This window comes from Amblyomma americanum, chromosome 4 (genome assembly GCF_052857255.1).
Source record: "Amblyomma americanum isolate KBUSLIRL-KWMA chromosome 4, ASM5285725v1, whole genome shotgun sequence".
Taxonomy (NCBI): Eukaryota; Metazoa; Arthropoda; class Arachnida; order Ixodida; family Ixodidae; genus Amblyomma; species Amblyomma americanum.
The window spans coordinates 9500507-9523571 of NC_135500.1; the positions used below are offsets into that span (position 1 = coordinate 9500507).

Genomic DNA, 23065 nt, shown 5'->3' on the forward strand with positions numbered 1-23065 from the left:
GTTCAAACAGCAGGACACCACTAGGCATTTTGAACAGTTTGTAGCCTGGACCCAAGGCTTCGGTTAGGTATTTTGACACTAGAAATGGAGACATTGTTTTTGCGGTTTTTTCTGTCTCTGCGCTATGAGGAACATGGTACTTTAATTTTTTTTTGTTTTTTCAAAAAACTGTGCTGTTCTACCGGTCCGCCCTGGTTTGTGAGGGCGATCGTTTTCTGGGAGGAGGGCGCCATAAAATGTATGTGTTGCTCGACTGTGGGGCCAGCCACCCACCAAGGAGCCCTACGAAGGGACGGGGCAGGAACATGCTGTAAGTCCTGCTCACGCCAACTGTACACCTCAACTATAACCCAATATGACACAACTCATGGTGATTGGCCGCAAAAGGTTAACCCTTGCCGTCAGGAAAAAAGGAAAACCAAGAAGCGAGTAGGAGACAAGAGAGTTGTGAGAAAGGGGTAGGAAAGTGAAAGATGGTGAAGGAACAGCGCTAAGTACGGGACAGGAGACAAACACGGGCGCTGTTATCGTTCTTTTACTATCGTTTCCATCAGTTTTAAACACTCAAAACGCTATTTTGCGCTATACTTTCGCATCCCGTTTAATCCTTCAGCTGTTCCCTCTTAGCGTGACGGCCCCCTACACCGTGCGGCCTTTATCGCTTTTATCCCCTTCACCCATCCGTGATTCTCAGCGTCAGGTTTTTATTGATTTTACTATTTGACGTGACTATCCACTGTTCCTCTGTGAATGCGCATGCCTCAAATGTACAGCCCCCCTTACTGCCACCTGATATATGTTTGCGCTCCGAAATAAAGACTCAGTTGACAGCGCCCGTGTTTGTGCTTCCATGTATGTCTACTGTCCCGTACTTAGCGCTATTCCTTCACCATGCAATACCAACTAGCCCGTCAACTCGCTCTTCTAAAGTGAAAGATAGAGAGGAGGATAGGAAAAGGCGACTGCCGATTTCTCCCGGTCGGGTCAAGCCGGAGGCGCTGCCTACAGGAAGCTGGGGCCAAAGTGGTGTGTTGCCTCCGCCGAGGGGCCTTCAAGTTCTAAACGCTCGACATCGGCTCAATGTCTCAAAACTCGGCGCATATTCGAAAAAAACGGCGCTGCGCGAAAGCAATCGCTAGGGAGCCTACATGTCGCGCCCCCTCCCGGCTTAGGGTGGTGACTTCCTTTGACACAGCACATGCCGCCTCCCGCTAAGACCCATGTTGCCAGCGCGTGTGTTGTCATGGTTACGGGAAGACGCCGCGCCATCTTGTTCTCCGCCGTGCATAGGCGCGCATTAGCTGCTGCAGCAGTTGCGTCTTCATCGCCGTTCATCGTTGAGTGGGACAGTCATATGTTGTCGGTTGTTGCACTAAGTGCGCCAGGAAGCTTACGCAGCAGCAATGCCCGGGTGTTGCGTTCCGCAGTGCTCGAACCACTGCAGGAAGGGCACACGGATGTTTCGTTTCCCGGCTGACTCCAACCGAAGAAAACGTTGGCTGGCACAAGTAAAGCGAGACTGCTGGGAACCCACTGCTGCTTCTCGCATATGTTCTGCGAGTACCGTACCTTTTTCTCTTTTGTTACCTGCTCGCTTGCCATGTTTGGTGTATTGTGCTTCACGTTTACGATAATTAAACCACGGCCGCCTCGAACGGCGTGCGCGGCGTGGGTTTGATAACAGGCTACGCATTGCGGGCGTGGGTGCAATCTTCTCGTTAGTTTTTAGATGCGCTGACGGCGTGTCTCGAGCACCAAGGGCGAGAAGCAACGGTTCGCATTCGCCCTCGCTGACTGTAATTCTCACGCGAGTGCACTCACGGTATATTGGCGCCCGCTTCCTTGTTTGCGCTGTAATACATGCGCCAAGACTCATGTCAGAGAACATGACTGAGGTAGTGAAGATAAATTTCTACATCTCTCTGACATTGTACGTGTTCGCTGTTTCGTGAGCGCTGTGGTCGGAGGATCTTATTTCCAGTCAGGTCTGGTTATCTAGGCACCGTTCTGCTGTACGACGCTATTCGGTAGAAAAAGATTGGAAACCCAAGATCAGACTAAAAGAACACATTTTGTATATGCTCGTTTACTGGCATGCATATGAAGCCTTTAGGAAGCCCTTATCCAGTTTTTTTAGCTTGGCACTATAGCCTGGTAAAAGACTGCATGTGAAAACATTACAGCAGGTAGAAACAGCTCTGTAGTTGTAACGCTAGTCATGTTCCGGTTTGCAGCATTTGTCACAGTTATGTGCAGGTATGAATATACTTCTTGAGGCTTATGAAGTACTTGCTGCCATTCATTTCAGGCACATTTTGAAGAAACAAGTTTCGAGCAAAACAGACAGGATGGCTTAAAGAAGCTAAGGCAAGATGCGGTTCCCACACTTTTTACTTATCGAGGTAAGCTTCTAATTTTGATCCATCTCTTAAATACAACTCTGCCTCATTCATATGAAATGTTTGCAAAGAAATTTGTCTACACGTATACGGTAGTGCTGTGGTTGCTTTGTGCAAGCTCAAAAATGTGCGCTCATCTGCTTTTAGAAGGCTGCAAAGAAAGGTTCATCACCATCAGCATTTCAAGGTCCATAGCAGGACGAAGCCTATCCTACTGACTTCCCTTTAACCGGTTCCTGTGCCATCTGTGGCCACATTATCCACACAAACTTCTTGGTCTATTGATATGGCTTTTATATCCAAGCATTCCTACAGCGCATGTTTGCATCAGCATCTAGATCCCTAGCTAGAAATTTGTTGGGATCCATGCAATTCATTTCTTGTGAAACTAAATCGCGGGCATAAAAACAATATGTATATTGCACGTTATTGTAGGATCATGCATTCGAACAGCACCTTCAAACATAAAATCACCTTAAGCCGTGTTTTAACGGCTTCTGCATTACCTCTGGCTCATTTTTCACTGTAGATTGAAAAAAATGAATGAATGACAATTGAAATCTTCCGTGTAAGCCATAAAGGTATAAAGTATGGCACTAAACAAAACTTTTGCCACCTAACTCTCTGCCTACCCCTACTATATTTGCTTTTCTTGAACACCCACTGCTTCTCTAAGGGACTACTGTTTATCTTCTCTACACATTACATGCACTCATATATATGATACTAAGATCCAAAACGTAACACACAGATATAGCCTTGTATTCAAAGAGCACAAGGCCACCTATAGTGTGTTTTATACTTTGTATAGCATCGTTTTTTCTTTATAATTCACCCGACGCCTGCGAGAAAGGGGGCGTCTAGAATCAAACAAATATCCTGTAGCAGACTGCATTCTGTGCTGTCTCATTTGTTCTATGTCACCTGGCACAGAAGCTAAAATGGCAAAATTCAGGACGATTAGTAATTCTAGTTGCATCAATGGTACCTCAGCTGCTAACACAACCTGCTGTTGAGCACAATTTTGCACGACTGAATCATTGCCAGTCGTAGCATGCTTTCCGACGCTGTTAAATATGCACTGGCGGTAAGAAATCTAAAGCCCCCCAGTACAGCTTTGGGATCTTAAAACCCAACTGATATTACTACCCCTGAAGTTTATTTGGAAGTTTTATGCAGGTACTAGGTTGCTCTTCTGTAAATGCAGAATTTCTGCAGTTCTTGAGTGTAGTGCTACCCTATTGACTGAATTTTTTATTTCAGCCATCCTGAAACACCGGAAGCCTCCGAAGAAGCGGTCTTGCTTTCGTCCGGCCACGCCAACGCAAATCCCAGTACTTGACCCCACTGGAAATGAACCATGTGGTAGTGCTGCTCTAGAGCCTGTCTTCGCATCAACAGCCGAACAAACACAAGACTCGGCTGTGAGTGACAGCATGAGTTCCCAGGACACTGTCAGTCCACTACAATGTGCTCAGGTACCAGGGTATGATCTACCTTTAACAACCACCTTGCTGCCGCCCAAAGCTGTCGACACTGTTATCTATGCAGACAGCGTTGCCCATTCCTTTCTGAGAACAGATAAAGCCAGTGGGGAAGATTCCACTGATGCAAGTCGACTTCTTCTGCCCGCAGCTTCACCCATGGAGGCCGAATCCTTAAGCGGTGAAAGGTCACAGCATAGTAATGAGTGATCAAGTAAAGAAATACCTCAAGCTGCATTCACACTTGGTTCAAGTACGCCTTCAACTGACTTGTCTCTTCAAAGACAGAATGCTGAGCTGAGAAAGAGAAGGACTTGGCCCAAAAGTACAGAAACCTACAGAGGCTTCACGAGCAAACAAAGAGAAAACTGCGCAGTCTTGTAAAGAAGTCACAGTCGCCACAACAAAAAATGATAACCTTGGAACAATTACCGTTACTCAAACACGACCAGAGAAGGGCTTTGACGGTCAAAACTACGAAGGGCCTTAAGTGGTCTGAGAAGACTATTCGAGAGGCCCTTCAAATAAAGCACGCATGTGGAACAGCATGCTATGAATTATTAAGATCATTATCATATCCACTGCCATGCAATAGGACATTAATACGAAGGCTTCAAAATAATAAATTTTTGCCTGGAGTTCTTCATGAAGTTTTTAATGTCCTGAAATCCAAAGTAGCCACAATGCAAGACATAGAAAAAGACTGTGTGCTCTTCATGGATGAGATGGAAATCTCCCAAGGATTTGACCACGATCGCTCGCTTGATTGCTTTTTTGGGAGCACTACATTGCCGGAGTCCGCTACAGATGTTGCCAACCATGCTCTTGTGTTCATGGTTGGTGGCGTGAACACGAGATGGAAACAGGTTATCGCCTATCACTTCACTGGAAGGTCGATAGATGGCTCTATTTGAAGGACATTGTGTTCCACTGGATTGAGCTTTGTTTTCAAATCTCGCTTAGAGTGCTTGTTGTCACAAGTGACATGGGAGCTGCCAACCGTGCAGTTTGGCGCCTGCTTGGCTTGTCCAACCACAGAAACTCACAGACTGTCTGCTGTATTCCGCACCCGCACCTCCGTGGCAGGCAACTATTCTTTATGGCTGACCCCACCCACGTCTTGAAGAACATCCGTGCCCAACTACTCCGAGTGGGAGAATTCACTCTGGGTGAAGAAACTGTTAAGGAACAAAGTCTTCCTTCTGGCACTGTCAAGGTGGAGCATGTTGAAGCAGTGTTGAAGTACGACTGTCAAAGTGAGCTGAAGATTGCAAATAGGCTGTCGGAAATCCACATCAGCAGTGGAAATTTCACTACCATGAAAGTGAACATTGCGGTGCAATTGTTCCGTGAGGCTCCTGCTGCTATCCGATATTTAATCCAACAAAAAATTTTGCCCCCCGAAGCAGAGGCTACAGCGTGGTTCTTTAACCTCGTGAGCAGGTGGTACACCCTTATGTCGGCAAGACATCCGGTTGTTGCTCTGAGCGATATAGATCCTTCAAAGCATAAAGAGGCCACTGCGCTTTTGGAACTGACGTGCAGCACTTTCCGTAAAATGAAAATGGGAGCAACGGCACATTGGAAGCCTTCACAAGCTGGCCTTCTGGCATCGACCACTGTTGCTCTCAGCCTGTCGCAAGACCTCTTGGACAACCAAAGCTACAAGTATGTGCTTCTTGGCCGGCTCGTACAAGATTGTCTCGAAAACATATTCTCTGTGTTGAGACTCAAGAAGCCGGTCCCTAGTGCATACGACGTTAAGTGTGCACTGAAGCTGATTTATGTTGGACAGTTCATGCACACACCTACAAATTCTAGCTACAAGGTTGATGACAGCTTGCATCTAGCTGACCTCCTTGACCCAACTATCCAGAGACATGAAGGACAAAACCAAGAGCCTGAAGAGCTAGAAAACCTGTTTGTGTGTGCTCTCACAGAAGCAGAATGTGACATTCTTGCTTATCTAGGAGGATTCCTGGTCAAGTCTGTCATGAAGTCCATTGGTAACTGTAGTGACTGCAAAAATGCCCTTGTTGGAGATGCTGCAAATCAATATAGCAATCTTATTAAGCTTAAAGAGTACGTGAAAAATTCTGAGAACCTCATTTATCCAACGCAAGCAGTGATTAATGTCCTTATAGAATGTGAGGAGCAGTTTAAGACTTTTGCAGATATGAAGGAAATCATGGTGCTCAAAACCCCATTTGCTAGCATTCTGAATGCCCTGTGCAAGGCTGTCAAGTTGAACTTAGGTTGCTGTGAAACACATCATGCTCAGGCAGGGAAGGTCCTCCTGACAAAATATGTGAGGACAAGACTGAGGATCCATCTACGACAGCAGCATGCACAGAGGGTGGATGGAATGTCTAGCAAAACATGTGCCGCAACAAACCTGGTCTGAACTCTGAGAAGGATGGTAACATCATATGCTTAGATGCTTGCAGTCAGCTAGTTAATGATTTGGCTTGCTTTCGTTGTTTTTCTATAGTTTGACACAACTCAAGAAAATAGGGGAGATGTTCTCAAAGAATTCTATCCAGCCAATGGCGCCAACCGATTTTCATGACATTATGTTTAATGCTGGGAAGTTGCATCGCTGGGAGTGGCAGATGAACGGCAGTTAACCGTGGCTTAATCGGATTGACCGCGTTGTCATGAAAATCGGTCACCGCTATTGGCTGGAGGGAAACGGTCGGGGGGCATCTGCCACTACTTCCTTGGGTTGTGTACTTTGCTCGCCTGTAAATTGTTCACGTCTTCCAGCATATTTTTATGTCACCTCTCTGTAGCAAGCTGTTGCTTGCAAATTGTGTGCACTAACCAATGAAGCTGCTTTGCTTCAGTCAGCGTTTGGAAATAGCAAACTGATTTACAGTGCGTGCCACTAGTGTGTTCATCAAAGGTGAAGTTTTTAGGAGCAAGTGTTGGAACTAGATGCAAATGTGTAAACCACTGTTTCAAGTCTTTTGTGAAGTGCGTAACAGTCTTATTTTTGTGGCTGGAGCATCACTACCATGCCTTGTATTATTTAGGGGCTGTAAAACATACGCTCCCACAGAGTCGCCGTGGTGTTTCTCATTATCATTTGGGTTGTTTGCATTACTAGTCCTGCTAATTTAGCACATTTATTGTGTCTTCTGTACTGCACTCATGCAATTTGTTCATGGCTATCAGTATATTTTGTTTTATGTAGAAGTGTTCATTGAGCAACGAAGCTGCTTTACTTCGGTCAATGTTTAAAAATAATAAGCCTGTTTGCAATTACACCATTAGTGTGCGCACCAGATATGTTTTACAGGAGTGACTGATATGTGTACAAAAATTTCACTGGTTTCACAGATGCTGATAATGGAAGAATGTAATTTCATATGCACTTTAGCTGGCTGCGGATGCTTATATATTCTGTCAGTTTGCTTGAGAAAGAATATGAGCACCTCCCCTTTAATTGACAGTTGCCAGAAGTGTGTCGGCAATAAAAGAAGCTTCTTGAATGTTTACACGAAGGCGTCTGAAAATGTCATTTGGTTTCTTGATTTTAGGTTTTCTCACTTGTCCCATTGTTTGTATTGCTCCTCTTTCTCTGATTCCATTCCAGCAAGTCTCATGTTACACTCTGAACATTTGAGCCTCCTACTGAACACCCTGTGTAAGTTAGTTTCTCAGCACACGTGGAAAAATGGTAGGCAATGTGAAATGAAGCACTGCTTTAATGTTAACTCAATGGCAATCTGTACAAAACTAAGACGCTTACAACACTCGATCTTAATTTGTTAACATCAGCCTCAAGATTCCCTAAATTTTTTTTAAGTATGTTTATACCTTTTGCTGAAGCTACAGTGTGCTAGTATGGGGTTCCATAGCTCATTGCGTAGAGCATGTGTAATTGCTCACAGAAGAGCAAAATGCACAAACTAATGGTACATTGCACACGCAAATGCCATTGTGATGTCGGTAATAGAACTACTGGGGCACTTAAGTCTCTTCCCGTGCTGGGAATGCATAAGCATTAGGTGCTACTGTTTTGCTTCTGTTGCGTGGTTTTATTTTGAACCTACATAGACCAGCGTTAGCTCGGTTTACCGTTCCATTTTCGATTCTACTCATCGAGACCTTTCAACGATATATGACGACGCTATAGCATTAGGTTCAATTTTAAATCAAATAACTAATTAATGGTAATTAAGACCTGCGATTACTCCGGTGGAATTATACTCGACATAAGCTATCCAACGATATATAGCTTGATGATGGAGCATAACGATTGATTTTTAATCACGGTTATCTAATTAATGGTCGGTAAGACAAGATTAGTTCAGTGCAATTGTACTCAACATAAGCTATCCAGCGACTTAGTGATGTAGCGTAAATATCAATTACATTACAATTAACTAATTACCGGTAATTAATTGAGACCTACAATTAGTCCGGTGCAATTATACTCGACATAAGCTATCCAACGATAGAACACTTGCGGCGATTATGCCCGACATAAGCTACACAGCCACTACGGCCACATTCTGTACAGGCCGCGCATGAACCAAGTAATTGATAAGCATTAAAAAGTGGGCCTGCGTAATCTTTTGATTACTGTCATAACATTAAATTCTGAACGCCCAACACCTAAGCTCGGTTAGTGCTCATCGTGAGGAGGAACCCTTTTTACGTAATTGATAAGCGCTGCCTTTTGGCGTGATGACGCGCGCAGAGGAGAGACCCGTGCGGAGTGTAATGCACCGTCGCTGAGAACTGCTCTATGTCGTCGGAACGGCGTCATCTGTTGGTACTAACTTCGAAAGAAACTCCGATAAACTAGAATATAAACTAATGTTGTAGATCGCCCCAGCGACCACGCCACTGAAAGCCGGGGATGCTCTCTTCAAGGGGAACAACATGGCTGCCCGTCATGTTTAGCGGCCGTTTTCGGCAACACTGGGAGAGATGTCACCACCCTAAGCCAGGCGGCATGTATGTAGGTTCCCTAGCAATCGCGCTCGCGCGCTCCTATATAAAACAAAAAAAGCGGAGAAAGATCCGCGGAGAGCGCGCAACTTTGCGTGTGCTGCTGTCCTTTCCACTCAGCTCGCCGGCGCGGCGCCCAAGGAAACATGGCCGCGCGCGCCGCCGATTTGTCTAGAATGTCTGTGTAGTTTCTACTCATCGTCGACGGAGTGGGCGTAACCTTGACCGCGTCTAAAGTCACTGGAACGGGAAAAGTACCGCAACCAGCCGCCATATTTGGTCCAGCGCCGCTGAAGCGACGGCCGCGCGCAGTGTCTACGCAGGCATGAATGTGCAAGCGTCACTGCTCGACTGGAAATGCTGTGCACGCTTATCTCGGCCCATAAGAGCAAGTGCTACGTAATGCTCCGGACGATCTGTGTGCCGGCGGCCGCGAGAAAGAAGCGAGCCGACCATTTATGGCGGGGAATGACCACGTCACCGCGGAGAACGAATCGGGAGCGCGCGCGCGCTGGCCCGCCGGCGCGGCGGCGAGCGAAAACGAATGCGGTACTTTTCCCGTTCCAGTGACTTCAACCGCGTCAGAGTGATACCCTCTTGCCGTCGCTCTTGCGTCGATGATTTCGCGTCGCGAAAAAGACTCAGATTCTTCTGGAAGGCATTCTCCGCGCTCGACAAATGGGGTCGCGCGCCCGGCGCGAGAAGGAGCTTGTGCAGTTGACGCTGTGTGTATGTGCGCGCCTGCCTTGGCGCGAAGAACAAACAGACGCGGACTGCGCCTATAAATGAGGGGCTTCAACCGCTGTCTGCTAGCACGAGCCGCCATCTAAGCTCCCGAGAAGCGCGCCCGCTCGACTCCCGGGAGAACACCACCGCCCAGCCACGGACCAGGGAGGCAACGTGCGCCGACCTACTGATCGGCCGCGTCGTGCTCCTCAGGTCGTCGGACTGTCGCAGTCCCCGGTGAACAAATTGTGTTTGTTTGCCGCTCTCCCTGTGTTAGTGCACTTTAGGTGCAAAGATTTTGTTCAATTGGTACCTCTCTCTATTGTTACTTTGCACGAGTTGCATTGTATTTGTAAATCACTGTGTACTCGTACGACTGATTGCGAAATCCTCTGTATCGTCTGTTCGCTGTATAAACTGTTTTGTTTGTTAACCTTCGGCTCAGACCCATTCTCTGGCTTACGACCGGCGAACGCTGGGCACTAAAAGACCAACCCCTTTGTCACTTGGTAGCTGGTCTCCGGCTGAGCTTGCAACGCCGAGTCGAGGGCATCTCCTTTGTGACCGAGACCGCTACCCGCACATGCTCTAAGGGTGTCTGGGAACGCGCGCAAAAGTGTGCGTAGTGTTGACACTCAACCACCAGGATCCCCCTTTCCTCGTACACGGCGATGCCACGCACGGCTAGGCGCGGGTACTCGGATCCGTGGTGATGCACTGCTCACCATCGTCCCCTTGCAGGGTTGTCTCTGCGGATGCTGTGGATCCCGTGGTGTCGCCACTCATCAACGTCTGCATGTAGCAGACGCCCCCCTGCAGGGATACTGCAGTGTAATATAGAATAATTCAATTATTTCCTTCAAATCAAACGCTCAAGAGGAGACGCTCACAGAGGAGGCATACATTGACATGCTTTGCAGTCGCGGAGATATTAACATCATTTATACATATATTGACGAGAAACGGCTCTAAATTGCTCACACTTAACCAAGCAGAAAAGAAGACACGGACAAGGTGAGGACAAGCACGGCTGCATACTCGCGACTGACTTTATTCAGAAAAGCACATATTTACACCTTCATGGCTTGAAAATCATTGCCTAAAGATCACATGCTAGCTATACAGTATGATTATACAGTATGATTGACATATCGCTTACGCAGTTATCCCCTGTACTGTCCATAAAGAAGACATCTGTCAGCTTACGTGCTGTCTGGTAACGACTGCGTCTGATGATTTTGGTTCTAACCAGCAAAGGCCGGCATGGCTTGCTAGGCGTCGCCAAAGTGCATGCGCCGCAATGGAAGGGCAAATTGGACCCTTGCCCATTCTTCATTCAAAGCTGGTGTTCCCCCTGTCGGTCGTTAATACAACGGCCCGTTTGGCATATGTATGTATGTATGTATGTATGTATGTATGTATGTATGTATGTATGTATGTATGTATGTATGTATGTATGTATGTATGTATGTATGTATGTATGTATGTATGTATGTATGTATGTATGGCGTTTGTCGAACGGCGACACGACGGACACACGCACAGGTGACAATCGAAATCCCAGCTCCACTTCGTCTACCTTGTCTACCTCTTCGCTGCCCTGCTTCAACTCCTGCCGGTCGGTCTCATTACAGTTACTTCCCCGCCGAAAAAGGAGCCATCCTGAAGACTTACGGGGAGGAAAGCATGGGCGGATCATAATAAGGCTTGAGGCGCTTGATTTGTACAGTTTCGCGCCCCCGGCGACGGTGTTCCTAAGGGGGAGCGAGCGACTCAAATGTAATTCACGGGAGAAGTTTGTTGCACAATGCAGTAAGGTCCGTGATAGCGAGAAAGCAGTTTCGTGGCGAGGCCGGGAGTGGAGGAAAGTACCCAGAGCCAAACCAGGGCGCCAGATGGGTATGACGCGGGAGGGTCCGAGGAATCCCGACGGTGCTTCTCATGCCACTGGATCTGTGTAGTGAAAGAGCGGGCAAGTTGCCGGCATTCTTCGGGATATACAAGTGAGCTTCGGAAAGTGATGTGGTCTCGGAAGGCTCGCGGCGATAGGGAAGGATGGTGTCCGTGGTTGACGTAGGCTCCCGGTCATATAAGAGAGGAAGGAGAAAACCCCGTCGTTGTCTGCGTAGCCGTATTATACGCGTACGTGACGAAAGTGAGCACTGGTGCAAGTTGCCAGTTGGAGTAGGCGTTGTCAACGTTCATGGCGAGCATGTCTATGAGTTTGCGGTTGAACCGCTGTCATGCCGTTGGTAGGGGGTGATAGGCGCTGGCGCAGCGATGAACGATTTGGCATTGCTTTAGCAGGGCCTCAACGGCGTCCGAGAGAAAAACACGTCCGCGGTCACTTAGCAGTTCTTTCGGCGCACGTGACGAAGAACAAGACTGTATAGAATGAAGCGAGCGACATCATTTGCGGGAGCAGATTTGAGAGCCGACGTTTCGACGTGACGTGCTAGGTGGTCAACAGCCACGATGACCCAGCGATTGTTAGCCGAAGTAGTTGGAAGCGGGCCATAAATAACAATGCCGACGCGGTCAAAGGGTCGGCCAGGGCAAGGTAACGGCTGCAAAGGAGCGATGGTGGAGCGGGGCGGCTTCTTACGACGTTTGCAGGCGGTGCGTTACCGAATGTACTGACGTATGTAGCGGTACATACCGCGCCAGTAATATCGCAGACGAAGGCGAGCTTATGTTTTCAGTACACCGGCATGGCCACATTGTGGATCGGCGTGGAAAGGGGCGCAGATGGCAGCACGGAGGTGTCGAGGCGTCACCAACAGCCTCTCCGCCCGTCGGAGAGGTAGTTACGGCGGTATAAGAGGCCACCACAAACGACGAAATGGTGGGCTTGGCACCGAAGGGTCCGGGACGAAGAATGCGGCGAGGGATTTTTCAGGAAGGTGAGCAGCGAGCTGATCCAAGAATTCTTTAGTTTTCCGAAGAGCGTATCAGGGACGTCGAATGAAGAGAAATCCTAGGCACAGACGAGGGCAGAGGGTGAATCGCCCGGGAGCGGTGAACTAGAAAGGGAGTCGGCGTCCGAGTGCTTCCGGCCAGAGCGATAAATAACGTGAGTATCAAACTCCAGGAGACGTACAGCCCAGCGGGCGAGTCGGCCAGAAGGATCTTTGAGGGAGGATAGCCAGCAGCAGGCGTCATGGTGTGTAACGTCACAGAAGGATCGTCCGTAAATGTAAGGTCGTAAGGGATATGTCAATCCAACTGTGTAAAAAATAAAAAAATTTCTTTGCATGTGTGGTTTAGGCAATGGTTTGGCGTTCATCAAGATATAAATATGTGTTTCTGAATAAAGTCAGTCGCGAGTATGCGCCCGTGCTTGTGCTCTTCTCGTCCGTGTCTTTTATTGCGCATTTCCCTTGCTTAAGTATGTGCCACCGGCTCGCCCAATAAGGTGCACTCTTAAACCTAAATTGCTCCGGTGTGACACCCCGCATATCAGGGACTTAATAATGAAAGCCTCTTTGTCTATCAGAACTATTGTTCTCTATGGAACAGCTATGAGTGAAATAGCTGCAGAGGCAGTCCACGGTTGCCATATTGTTGAAGGTTTTGGAGCAAGATGTTATGATTTATAAGGTCAAATGCCTTCGAGAAGTCCACAAACACACCAGCCACAAATGCCTTATTCTCGAAATGTGACAATATATTCCTCTAGCTTAAACAGTGCCAATTCTGTTGATTTATTTTTACAAAAACCATATTGGTATGGTGTGAGCAAGCTACAAGCATTAACGAATGCTGATGGTCTCAAATGCAGAATTTTCTTGGACACCTTTGTAAAATAGGCAAAATGGGCACAAGCATGTAGTTGCTGGAGTCCTTCCTGTCAACTTTTTTTTTTTTTTCAAAACACTAACCTTTCCAATTTGCATTTTATCTGGAAAATTTCCGGTAATCAAAAACGTGTTTAAATATCAGCAATAGTCAGTGCAATGACATTGGCTGTATACTTGACATGCCGCATCAGGATGCATCGATATCACAGGTGCTAAAATTGTTCACGTTTTTTAATAGGTCTATCGCTTCTTCAGCACTAGTAGGGTGAACGAAAAGCGACCTGTTGTACCTAATGTGCACGTATTTAATCGCTTCAGATAGTACTCCATTTGAAACTATATTTGTAAAGAAATCGCTAATGCATTAGCTAGTTGATTGCGACCAACAGGCATTCACGTGAAATTTCAGTGAGACAGTATGCGACTGAGCACGGCGTAACATCATGTTTAATCTAGACCACAATGCATCGTGTCGCCCATTTTTACCTGAAGGAATAATAAATGGTGGGCTGTTGGTTCAGAGCGCAGCTTTCGTGTTAATTTATTTTGAAACCGTTAAAAAATTTTTTTCAGGTCTCCAGGTTCACGCGCAAAAAAGGAATTCCTTATACGCACATTTTTTTTTCACATATTTCTTATACTACTCATGCCTATATTAAAACACCATCTGCGATTAGAGTGTATTTTTCATAACGCTATTTTTTAGCTCAAGGCACAAAAGTAGGTGGAAAGGTAGAATGAAAAACAAGCCGGGGTATTAAATGAATTAGGAAAGGTAGGGCGTTCTGATGAAGGCGAGGAGGGAGTGATGATGTGGCCCTTACGTCCAAGCAATATAGGAGGACGGGTTGTTCGGCGGAAGAACCGCTGCTTCCAGGGCTGAATTCTCTTCAGCGCGAGGCAAACCAACAACAAGTGTTAAATATCAGCCTCTGCATTTTGCGAGTTACAGACAGGACACCCTAGGCGGGAAAATAAGTTGCGAAAGTGAGGCCGCGCCCGAGTGACAATAGGGGTGAGAGCAACCCCTCCCGAACCTCGGAGGAATAGCCTCCTCTGCACGGGGGTTGTTTATTCTTTGTAATAAACTGGAAAATATGACACAAATATTAAGGAACGCCAGAACACTACCATGCGGTGGGCGGTAGCAAACAAATAGCGCTGCCTCAATAATAAACGAAATATGGTGTGGTTTATAGGGTTTTAACGTAACAAAGCGACTCAGGCTATGAGGGACGGCGTAGTGAAGAGGTCCGGAAATTTCGATCACCTGAGTTTCTGTAAAAGGGCTGTGAAAGGGGCCCTAGTAAAGTTGAGGCATGCCTGCGAGCCTAAAGGACGCCGCTTCACAAATATCCTGCTGGAAGATTTTTTTTTGATAGGCTTTGTAGAAGCTCGGCTCTCTGTATTCAAAATTTGAATTTCGGCGTTTTCGCGCTTTTTTCTCTCTTCTCGTCACATTTACACGCTGCAATTTCGGAGCTCCTCTGCCAGCACCACAGCCGGGAGTGAAGCGTCCTTTCCCGCCGGAGGTACGCCGCTTATTTGCTCCGGCCATGGTAGCTGCCTGACGTCTGATATAATCTAACCAATAGTCACTTCTCAACTTGTATATGCCGGTGCGAGCGGCGTAGGCGGGTGCGAGGACAGAAATTCGCCAGGGAGGGCTCTCCAACATTCGCGCGTGATTATGGGTTCTTTGCTGCGTCTAGAAGTGTGTTATTTGGCTCAGGTGTTGATGAGAACCCAATGAAGTGATGAAGCGAGTTGACGTGCTTTTCTGGGAATTGCTTCAGAGCTCCTTTAACGTCTATTGATATCGCACAGAACACGGGCCTCTAGAATTTCACCTGCATCGAAATTCGACCGCCGCGACCGGAATGGGACCCGCGTCTTTCGGGTCAGCAACCATAACCGCCGCGGTGGTGAATATACCGACAAATTATTTCATAGTCAGGGTAACTTTGCTAAAGCTTTCATGTAAATGGCGAGCAAAACTGTTATGAAGCAAAAGGACTGTTCCGCCTCCACGACTATTACATCGATTAAGGTAGAAAGAAATGAAACCGGGGTGCCTAAAAACGTCACGATCAGCCGTGCTCCAGGTCTCACTCACGCTGATGCAAGCAAATTGAAAAGAAAATCCAGTAAGCAATTTCTCTACCCAACACAATTTGTTCCTAACAGAACGTGTGTTTATATGAATGCATTTTAGAGACCAAGATGGAAGTTTATCAACAATTTGACTTAGTTGAGAAGGAAGCTAGTATTCCTTGGTCGTATCCGCGATAGTTGTTTACTATTAGGCCCCTACAACTTGGCAACGTCATCCTGGATTTTGATTGGCATGGCCTATGCCACTGCGCTTTTCGCACGAGGATTTTCTCATTAGTGTACCAAACTGGCATCCTTCAGGTTTAGCCCTACATTTTGTTTCCTCTGCATTTCACGGTTGCGCTTTGTGAGTTTCTCTTGAACAACGATGAGTTCTGAATAGTCCTTGGGATCGCATTTTTGTTTGAGCCATGTGTCTCTTGCCCGCTGACGTGTAAAGCGGGCTAGTATCTCGGGCACTTTGCCATCCTTAGCAGGCAGTCTGTGAACGTCTGGGATATCCGACTCTCTGAGATGGGGTACTTGCATCTAATCTGCCACCTGGTTTAAGCAGACAACGAGGACGTAATCGGGAATTACAGACATCCCGTGCACTTTGAGATATCGTCACCTGCTCCTAAATCGGAGGTCATTGACCTGCTGCTGGAGCTGGAACTGAACAGTTTTGCGTGCTGCATCCTTCTGGTGAAGCTCTGTCACAGTTTTTCTCAGTGACTTAATTTCTTTTTCCTGGGTCTCGATTTTACCCTCAATGTCGTCAAACTTCTTCGACAGAAACTAGAGAGATTTTTCTACGCTGCTAACTTTTTCGTTAAGGCTTGGCAAGTATCCCACTTCTTGATTGATTGAGGCGAGGATGAGTCTGATACACGCACTCGGTCCGCTCGGTTCACGGTAATCGACCAGTGCGACATGCTGCGCACCACAGCAATTTTTTTCCCGCCTTCATATTTTCCTCTAAAGGATTCTCTTGTTATGCCAGCGTAGTTTCCAAAATGATATTGTAGAGTATATTCACTGTATCTCACGCAACCCGCACCCGCATGGATGGATGATTTCCGTACTGCACAGTTCAAGGACATTGAGTTAAATAGCTTACAGTCAATAATGGTTCAAGGAACTGTCCTTAAAAAGCAATACGCGAGCGGTAGCAATTTAAACAAGGTCACAAAACAGAACAGGTAAAATCAGATGTCACCAACCTGTTATAATAGAGAAACTTCGGGTTGTCGTTGCGCGCTCCTTTTTCAGATTGCGCACACTAATGGGCAAGGTCCGTCAAGGCCACGGTCGCTGCGTGGACGGAAGCACCCGTCACCATAGAGCCGTCGTGACTTGAACATGTCCGTCAGAGAAGATATCGAGGTCCAGTTGCAGAGCGAAAGTAGTTTGTGCGGCAAGATTCTTGATGCGGACCTGCTGCCACCACAGTCAAATTGCCGGCGCACTGCCGCGCGTTATGTATAGCTCACAGTGCACGGGGCCACAAATTCGGAGAACCGAGAGTATTTTATTTTATTTTGTTCAATACTGGCAGCCGCCATTTGGTAGCCAAGGCAGGAATGGAACAAGCACACATCGTTGTACAACGCGATGCAACAAAGCAAACACACACAAAATAAAAATAAAAAGCGAGCACACAAGCAAGTACAAATACTCTGCGCTTCTCAAGAATACAAAAATGCAAAAAAATAAGAGCATGAGCAAACTCTGAGCCAGCGCCAGCGGAGCGTAAGTAAACGCCCGTTTCTGCAGAGCAGCCGAAGCGAAAACGGATCGGGAGCAAATTACGTCTCCCCGTCAGAGGTAATTTAATTTCCAGGATGGCAACTTCGCTCACGCCCCATCTCTACAAGAGATGCTTTAAGTTGATATTGGCGCCTTCGAATTCGCATACCGCTTACGTTGAGGGTTGCGACCTCAAATAACTGTCATCATTTATTGTAGCCTTAAGGACACTTTACAGGGTATTACATGAGGGGAGAGGGTTGACATACATCCTACAGTATATGAAACACAAAATCAAAGGTCTCGAAAAAAAAACATAAAAATCAATATAACAGTTTAAATATACAATGAGTACAATAAGTGCAATATCAATACAATACAATACAATACAATGAAATTAAAATCCACTAAACATAGAATAAAAAAGTGCAATTGAAAAGGAAGTTAAGATAGTTTTAATGCTGAAAAGAAGAGTAATCAAAGAAGAACCAAATGCGTTAGCAAAATGTAGCATTTTTCAATACCCAGATGACACGCTATTGTTGTCAACAAATGCCTCGCTGCCTCTGGCCATGGATTCTTTTGAACGGATGTGGTGCATGTTGTGGACTGGTTCTTAAATATTTCTATTTCAATTAATCAACAAAAAACTAAACTCATTTGTTTTAAAAATACCCATAAAAGCTTTACTTTGTTGAACCACTGTGTTTTTACATTCTTCGCATTGTATTTTTGTTCTTTCATTCTTATTATCTTTTCAAATAGTGTCAAGTACCATGGTATACGTTTTGAGAGAGATATGTCTTGGAATAGTCATCTTACCGTAGTATGTAACAAGCTTCGTTGTTTATCATGTGTACTATACATTGTTCGATATTTTTTACCTTTCCAGACTCGCATCCTTATTGCACATGCTCATGTTTATGGTATCCTCAGATATGGAGTCACTGTGTATTATCACTGCTCAAAGACTTGGCGAATGAAATTAAATGCTATACTAATGAACATCCTTCGAACCGCGGCATACAACGCGGATGTTTCACCTGACTGCAATTTATTTTCGTTTTTAGAACTGCCCTCTTTTGATGCCCTTTTTCATCATATAGTTATTCGTACTCACTTTTGGGAGAGTGAATTTTTGGTTTCCTTTCATTCCTGTTCGTCCTTTCCTCCAGCACCCCCAATTTACGGTACCTCGCTGCTGCACTCATTATAGCCACTTCGCTCGTAATTATTATACACCAAAAATTTTTAATTCTCTGCCTGATTCGATCTTTTCAGTTTCTTCGCTGTAACAATTAAAGCACTTCTTAAAAACCCGTATGTCGGTAACTTAAACTGTTTCTTTGTTCTTGTTTGCTTTTGGTATTAAGGCTTATCTTTGTTTGCTTGTTTTGTCACGCCTGTTTTTCAATATATTTTTCATTCACCGACTGACCTACAAGCATTCATGGCTTGGGCAGACCTGTCTTAAAGATTGTAAATATGTTTTCTGAAAATAAAGGTGTTTATTATTCTTAGCATTATTAAATTTAAAAGGGTAACGTTCTGAGGCAGCTATGAATCAGGTAATTCATTCCATTCCGGTATTGCTGTTGGTAGAAGTGATTTATTAAAAGTAGATGTTGGTCCGTGCAGACGCTGCGCACTTGAGCTGTTGAACAAACGTCGTGATGGACGCGGTGCTGGGCGAAGAAGAGACTGGCATAGAGATTGAAGACATGCTGCAACCCTTGCCATTCCTGCTGCTCACTCTGCTGAACTCCATCCGCCGGGGCGGGGATAACCGCCCGAGAGGCTTACCGGGCAATAGTCGCCCTCCATTCGAAACCACTCTTCCCGTCGCCTCAAAGTCAGATGCCATTTTCTGATCTCCGCTGTCACACGACAACTATATGCGGGACGCTTCAGTGGTGCGTTGTTGTCCATGAAGGTATCCAATGGAGTCAAGGCCTCCGCCCATGAAGTCGGGAGAACTACGTCGCCCACAGCCCCTGAGGCTGATTCCGCCAATGGCACGCCACTGCACTCCGACGGCACACCATCCACAGCCCCCTTGGGAGGAGCTTCTATTGTCTCCTTCTGGGCAAGCGCCGGCCGCAGTGCATCAGGCTCGCTATGGCCGGGATGTGGAGGTTAGAGATCAGGAGTCTTGAGTGGTGTATCTTCCGCTCTCTCGCAATGGGGAGGTACCAAAGTTTCGATGGTCGACACCCGGAACCTCATTGTTGACCTCACGAGAGGTATCCACAACCTACGAAATATCAGTGATGTGTCCAGTCACTGCATCTTCCTTTTTCCACCAATGTCCCTGCCACAACCTTACAGAGTGCGTCGTGACACAGTTGTCGACAGAGTGGCCAAAGCGACGGCATTGTGTGCATCGTGGCGTACGGCACAACCCTCAGACATGGCCAACCCTGCTGCACCGAAGACACAAAAGCGATCTGCCAGGGACAGCAATCAATGACTGGATGCGAAATACAGACAGCGCATGGCGGATACTAGAAGTTTAAACGTCATCCTTCAGCGTATGCGATACCTCACGATCCGTGACCTGACGCCGCCACTTTTCTCCTTCCAGTGAACGGACAGAGCCGTACGGCTCCAGAGCTTCCAGTATCCGGCGGTTCTCCATGCGGCGCAGAGGGCATAGAAGCTTTAACTTGATGTTCCTGGTCGCGGGTCCAACACTATATATTTCATGCCCTTGGCGAAGCTCAGCCGTGTCAAATAGCTTGTCCTCTGGAACTCTAGTTTTACATGTCAGCATCCACACGTGGCTCATCTGATATTGTCGTATACACAGAATATGCCGAAGTTCTGTAACAGTAGCAAGAGCATACCGGAAGCTCGGTACGGACTGTCCTTGAGGTCAGCATTCCAAAACACGGTGCTGAAGACAACGTTACCAGTTGGCAGGCGAAGCAGCACAATCTTATAGTCATGCATGTCATATCCAGAAGCGGCAATACCTCGGCCAGCGGCTAATGCGCTGTGTCCAGCTAAGAACATAGTTAAGCGTGGTCGTTTAGAACAGCCTCTTCTTCTTCCCTAGATAAACGCGGCAGCTGAACACGCCTCGTGTTAAGCTGCCCCACACTCGCACTGTGCACTACAGGCCGTCATCTTAATCAACTTCAATCTGCTCTGTCTGGCGGCCCTGCTCGCTGATCTTCGTCTTCAACGTAGCACAAATCCATGCATTCGCACGGATTCGAGTGTTGTAAACATTCTTTGTAGTATCCTTACAAGAACTTGGTTGGCGTTCGTTTCTCACTTAATGTGCATTACGAAGCAGACGGACCCATGTCTCAAGTTTTCGCTTGAATCATGGAGCTACGATTCGAGAAGAGACAGCAAATTATGTGAAAACGCGACACTGCAGTGACCAGCTTCGATGTTTGTTTGCTTCGGCGCGATGCACAAGGCCACGCACGGGGAGCAGGTTGTCTCGCCTGTACTCTGGTGGACGACACATGCTTGAGCCCCTAATAAATCTACCGCGGGAGATTCGCGTAAAGTGCGTGATTCGCGGAAAATCTCCTCGCATAGCTGGCACGAACTGCGGCACCACAGTGAGGTCTTCACAGCCCTCCTAGCTGAATAATCATCAGCGCCCTCCGCTGATGAGCACAGGGGTGTCCCCAGAAATGGAGTAGCACAAGTACACAGTGCCGCGTTGAAGCTATAAGTGCGGCCCATCGCAGGGCCGCTGTCTGTGGAGTGATCGCGGTGCCGCCTAAGGGAGGAGTTTTGTACCTGGTCGCTGCCACGAAAGTCATCCGAGCAGAGTACGATTGCTTTGCTCGGCTTGAACATGTCCTTCTTCACAGCAGGCACACACTGAGCTGCGAGATTTTGATCTTGCTCGAAGGTGGGGAAGACGGCATCTTGGCGGCCGTAGGTACCCGTGCACTCGAACACACAGAACGTCATGTTGGATCGGCTGCTCAAATCTCAGCTTACACGCTTTGTACGCTCACAACTCACAGAACGCGGAGAACAACGCGCGTTTAAGTCTCTGGTGGTTCGCAGTGCATCCGGCTCCTCAATGGTCGTCACATGAGCGGTAACAAATGAGGTTTCCCTCGCCGTTGTTCTCTTCTTCTGCGCTCACGGGGGACGCGGGGGATTTGAACGACGCACTGTCACGCGGCTATTTAGCCATAATCTTAAAAATAAATTCGGGGACAGATGTAATCAAATATTAGTAATTCAGAACAAACGTAGGATAGCAGATTGCAAAACCGCCTCATAACTCTTTTCAATCAATTTTAAGCGCCGCTCGACACCAAGGAACCATAACATATAAGCGGAGAACGACGACACAAAGAGCTGAACTTTTCATGCATACCTGAAAAGTGCGTAGATTTTCGCCAAATAAAAGATTTCCTAATACACGAAAATGTTGAACGCTGTGAAAAATATTTTGATCGCATTTTGCAAACTAAATTCTTGTGTCCTAAAAGGTTATATTTTGGAACCTAAATTCTCATAACCTAAGGGGTTTGAAAATCATACACATGGCAGGATATGCGAGTATATAAATTGCGGGGAGCTATCGGAAATTTTCGACTCACAAACGGCAAGCAAGAGACTTAAGATATCATCCATTAAGTGCATTTGCGATAATTATATGCCAACGCAGGACGCCTCAACTGACATGATCACCTTGGTTACATACTGGTGTCAAGCTTTCTACTGTTTATTTGCTCTGCTCAAAGCTCCCAGCACATCGCGTTATCACTGTTGGCATGAGATATGACCAGATTTATCTTGAATGACCGCTACAACCCCCAACTGCTTTTGTATAGTAGAAGATTGTTGTAGCTGCTATTCGCGCCACATCTCTAAGTACTGTTCCTGTTCTAAATTGAGCGCGGCCGAGAGCCTCGGTGATTTCATTCATCGACGACGGCAGAGCACGCGTGCTGCTGTTGCCACCGCGTATTTGTTCAGTTATTTGTGGACGCCAAACAGCCAGAGGAAAGAGTCCCTTTCAGAAGCCTTTCGGTGACTCGCTGACTGCAGTACGGCCGTCACCACTACGTATATAAGAACTTGGGTTACTGCCACGTGCAATGGTACCTGACCATAAGACCGCCACGCGGTGACAGTAAGTTGCGTTGTGCTCGCCTGTGTTTTAGAATAGTCTTTTCTGCCTCCAGGTCATCCGGGACTTCACAAACTTTATGCGCATGGCGCTACTGGCAATAATATGCGGCGGCATTGTCGTCCATGCAATACTTTACCCTGACTACCCCATCACCATAGAGCTCTTCCGGCGCATGTTTCACAAGGCATGGTTTTCCCTTTTCCTCACACCTATCGAGGACCTCGCAGGTGAGCCGAAAACCGATTTGTTCCTATTATTTTATAGAGCAAAAAATGCCCTGGGTGGTAAGGTGCCAAACAGTAATATCATACACATAATCTGAAACTAAATGCTGGGTATGTGTCCTGCACATTTTTTTTAAATTTTTCTTCGCGATTCGTTACTTTGAAGGACTCACTTTACGGACAGCTTTCCTTGGAAATGAAACTCTCACAATAACTCGGCACTGCAGGATAGGCCTTTCCACTTAAGACTTGCTGTTATTAGCGGTGTTCTGCATGAGAAAATGTAGCTAAGACGTATTAATTGGCAGACTGGCGAAGTAATTTGTACAGCGAACTTAATAACTTATAAGCTTTCCCTTCGCTTTTTTCTTTGTATTGGAAAGAAAACCAATAAACAACCACAATCACAACACAAAAGTGCTAAGTCACCTGTTATGCAGAAAATTAGTCATTGTCGGTGTTGACGTCATTGTCAATGAAAACGCAGGTGGCCTGTCTTCCACCTGCG

At 46.6% G+C, this 23065-nt stretch overlaps 1 protein-coding gene and 1 long non-coding RNA gene across 2 annotated transcripts in view; both read left to right on the forward strand.

Moving 5' to 3' along the window:
* LOC144127734 (protein ced-11-like) overlaps positions 1–23065 on the forward strand; it is a 105755-nt gene that overhangs the window by 41728 nt on the left and 40962 nt on the right. Inside the window, exon 2 of the mRNA XM_077660635.1 lies at positions 22386–22560. Coding sequence (XP_077516761.1) covers positions 22386–22560 — 175 coding nt within the window. The remainder of the gene's footprint in view (positions 1–22385; positions 22561–23065) is intronic.
* Positions 1265–4132, forward strand: LOC144127788 (uncharacterized). The gene is made up of 3 exons (XR_013313565.1): positions 1265–1556; positions 2309–2402; positions 3663–4132. It is a non-coding gene; the product is annotated as an uncharacterized LOC144127788 (long non-coding RNA).